The 3,772-nt window shown below is 39.7% G+C and overlaps 1 protein-coding gene across 1 annotated transcript; it reads left to right on the top strand.

Moving 5' to 3' along the window:
• Positions 1-455: 455 nt before the first annotated feature.
• LOC310993583 (uncharacterized protein) lies at positions 456-2,813 on the top strand. Its single transcript, XM_083981973.1, has 6 exons — positions 456-679; positions 1,274-1,416; positions 1,555-1,619; positions 2,241-2,420; positions 2,521-2,625; positions 2,721-2,813. The coding sequence occupies exons 1-6, from the start codon at positions 560-562 to the stop codon at positions 2,756-2,758; spliced, it is 651 nt and encodes a 216-aa protein (XP_083838099.1). The 5' UTR covers positions 456-559; the 3' UTR covers positions 2,759-2,813.
• The last annotated feature ends 959 nt before the right edge of the window (positions 2,814-3,772 follow it).

Consider the following 3,772-nt stretch of genomic DNA (forward strand, 5'->3'; position numbering starts at 1 on the left):
GATTCATCCACATTAATGTGAGACTTTTTTTATAACCAAATACAAACTCCTCGTTGTCCCTTTAAACTTTATCACCCATACTTAACTGTCACCTTTTAGCTGCAGTCCAAACCGTATGTGCTCCTCATACCAACAACATTTTCAGCATTTCACTTATTATAAATTTTGCTGTGTTTTAGCTGCAGCCCCAGTGCAGACCAGTGTTAGGTATTGTCATATTATGGCCAGACAAAAGCAGTCATACTGCTCTGTATACTCAGTGTATTTGTGGCATTAACAGCAAAGGGTCATTCAATACACAGTAACTCATTGATAGGCAGAACTTTGAACCGGTAGAAAGATAACCCAACAGTGAAATACTTCTTGCTTAATTCTGGGTAAAAAAAAAAAAAGAAAAAGGAAAAACTGGAAACAAATATAATGGGAAAATCCATACATACCAAACTCTAACCCAACCAGAAGGTATAAAAGCCAAGAGGCTTTGCAGGGCTCAGTCTACTTTACTTGGGTGAGGTGTACTTGGCGTGTCTTTTCAAAGCTGACCAGCTGTAGCATCATCATGAATCGTTTATCCAGCAGTCTGTTCCTGGTCGCCGGGTTATTTCTGTGCAGCTCGGCTCTGACGCCTGAAGAATGCCAACCCTTGATCACGCCTCTGCCAATGGCCGACAGCTCCATGGTAAACCCTCCTCTGACCTTAGGTTTTGAATGTGTTCAGTAGACATTTGCATTGGGGGCATCAAAGCAGCATTGAATGTGGGTAACAGGTTCAAATTATAACCTGCAACTCTAGTGTAGGCATGGTTTAAATTTCAAAGTACTGCTACCACTGAACAAATCATATTGACACACTGAAAGGGTGACAGAGCATTTTACACCATTTGTATGCACAATATACAAATTATGCAGAAACAGATTTCTTCTGATTGTCATCCCCTGTGAGACCGGTCTTTGTCTGTTATACAAATGTATTAGGTAGGTACTCTGATTACCAACGGGAACATGTTTGCAGTGGTAGGTTTTGAAAAACAAACGTCACAGTGCTTTCTAATTGGCAATGTTCAGTACTGCAACACAATGCAGGACAAACAATTGTAAAGAAAGTGCCAGTAGTACTTTTTGTGGGCCTGAATGTACGTATGTGTGTGAGTGGGTGGGTGGAAGTGTATGTATTGTAATGTATTCTTCTTTCGTTGAGTGAGACTAGAAAACATAGGTCCAGTCAATTTACCATTTTTCTGTTGTCACTAACTGATTTCATGTTTCTTTGCAGCTGCATGGAAGGTTTAACGTCTTCATGGGATACAGTGACCATCAAGCATTTATCGAATGGCTTAAAATCACTGACAGCTCCTGGCTTAAAAGTGAACCATTAGACAAGCCCAGCAGATTTGTAATGACTGAGGAAAGGAAAATGTAAGTTATTTGAGGGATGATCCCCCTTACTGTACTAAAATGAAATGAACAGATTACAGAACAGTTTTCAGATTACTGTTACAACAGACACAGCTTGATCAGAACGTAAAGATCTCTTTCCTTGCATCTTTTCTCCAGGAATGGAAAGTGCGTTGGCTCCACAGTCAATATGACCATTGACAGTAACACTGCTACAACAGACAGTGAGTTATGTCATCTGACACTCTGGAGAACAAGTTTCAAACATCCATCAAATTATAAGATTTAGGTTCATCACATGTGTCATGCCTCTAGATGTCTATGAAGATTGAATTAACCGAAGCTTTTATTTGAGCCATGAATGAAATATCTGATACATAATTGGTCAGGAATAAAACCTTTGAGGAAAATGATGTCAAGCTGTTGCAGTTTGCATGAAACGTGACTCTGGAGTAATGCTTGGTGTCGTAGTTTCCTGTCTGCTAAACTGTCAGATAGAGATTGAAGTTAAATTTGTTTTTTTACCATTTATGTAGTCTCTCCCCAGGTCAGGTGTTAACTCATCCTTAGTCCCATCAGACCCAAAATCTACAACTGTATTTCTGATTGGTGGTTTCACATCTATCAAACAACAATGTAAAGACAACTTTGAAGAATCCAGGAAACAGATTTCACCCAGTGATCTTGTAGACAAATCTACAGATGTGTCAACATGCAAAGATGAATCTAGTAATCCGCTGCACACTGATAGCAAAGAATGTGATGATGAAGATAAACTGTACGACAATTTTCTTTGTGGTTGAGCTTTCACTAGCCTATATCCTATGTTTTAATTTCCCTGACAGATATGTTGTCTTCACTGTTCAACGCCACTTCATCCATCCACTTGCTGCCAAGCTCCGACAGCTGTCTGGTCATAAGCATAAACACCACTGCCAGCAACTTGGGCAATCTCTCTAAATTCTTGAACATGACCATCACAATTGGAAATGAGGAGGTCCACGTTCACTCACTTTATCTGTTGGGTATGTAGGAACAATCCAGAATGAAAAAAAAAGATACTTGACTGTATGGAAAACTTATTTTATTTTAATCTCTTACTTTATTGTTGTCATTTACCCACAGGCAAAGAGTCAACAGTGAAGGATTCAGACATTGAGAAGTTCAAGCAGCAGGCAAGCTGCACCGGTTTTGACAGAGAACCAGACTTTGTGTACGACGCAAAGAACGGTGCGTCCTCTTTAAGTCTCCTTGCTCAGACAGGGATATCAAGATGTGTGACATCAGACATAAGTGGTTTCCTCATTTGTTCTTTCTCTCCACAGAGTTCTGTGCTGAGGGCGAGGGCATCAGGGTACAGTAACTCACCTGTTTCAACAGAAACAAAGACAGTAAAGTGACCAAATGATTAAACATCAGTCGTGTTGTCTGTGTCTTTATTATTTATGAGACTGCATGTTTCTAACTTTTCTTTTGATTGGTTGGTTGGTTGGTTGGTTGGTTGGTTGGTTGGTTGACTGACTCTTGTCTTTGTCGATTCATAGGTTCAGCACTTATACAGACAGAAGGTCTATAAAGTGAGGACCATTAAATAAAAACAGTCCAGTCTCTTATACTATGGTAAATTAGAATATGGGAACTGGTCTGGTCTAACTGGAACTGTTCATCAGCTACAAATTGGTTAAAATGAGATGACTGAAGAGAATATGTGAAGGTCTAAATTCCTCTCATTACAATAAGGAGACAGGTCATATGTCACTCATCTAAACAAATACCATTGCCTTCCGAATCCGAATCAAATCCAAATCACTGATTCTTCTTCTTTCATTCAACCCTCATGTTAATTTGGGAATACATTGAGATAGAGACCTCATTTACAATGTAGCCGTGGAAAAGATCAATCAAAAAGGTCCTGGACACAAAAAACAGCAATATCAAGCTTACATGAAAGTGGCAGGAGACAAAGACACAACAAAACTAAAGAGGGGTAAAAAAAAAAAAATGGACAGAAAAAGCCACACCAAAGCCAATCAGAGCAGGAGTGTCCCTCTCTGTCTCTTGTAGGAAAGGAAGAGAAGGTGCAATCAGGAGCACCTCCTTACTCTAATTTTTTCACACTAAGATAGGCAGGCAGTGTCTAATGGCTGTAGTAGGCTACTGAGTAGGTTGTTGTTGTAGGCTACAACCGAGGCCTACCGAGATTTGGAGGATTTATTACAACCATTTGCAACCAAAGGGAACAACCAGTAAATAATAAACAACAATCATCAAAATAAAGACAGAGTCTTACCATTCGGCCAATAGGGTGCACCTTCTCTCAACCACAAACTTCTCAAGAGTCTGAACACCCACTGTCAGAATGACTTGAACCTTATAC

The sequence above is a fragment of the Trachurus trachurus genome (assembly GCF_905171665.1).
Source record: "Trachurus trachurus genome assembly, chromosome: 11".
NCBI classification, from domain to species: Eukaryota; Metazoa; Chordata; class Actinopteri; order Carangiformes; family Carangidae; genus Trachurus; species Trachurus trachurus.

Excerpts from the sequence above, each read along its gene's own strand:
- LOC310993583 (XM_083981973.1), top strand. The coding sequence starts at position 560 with ATGAATCGTTTATCCAGCAGTCTGTTCCTGGTCGCCGGGTTATTTCTG. Across the intron at positions 680-1,273 it reads CAATGGCCGACAGCTCCATG|CTGCATGGAAGGTTTAACGT; the intron begins GTAAACCCTCCT and ends GTTTCTTTGCAG. Across the intron at positions 1,620-2,240 it reads TAACACTGCTACAACAGACA|ATATGTTGTCTTCACTGTTC; the intron begins GTGAGTTATGTC and ends TTTCCCTGACAG.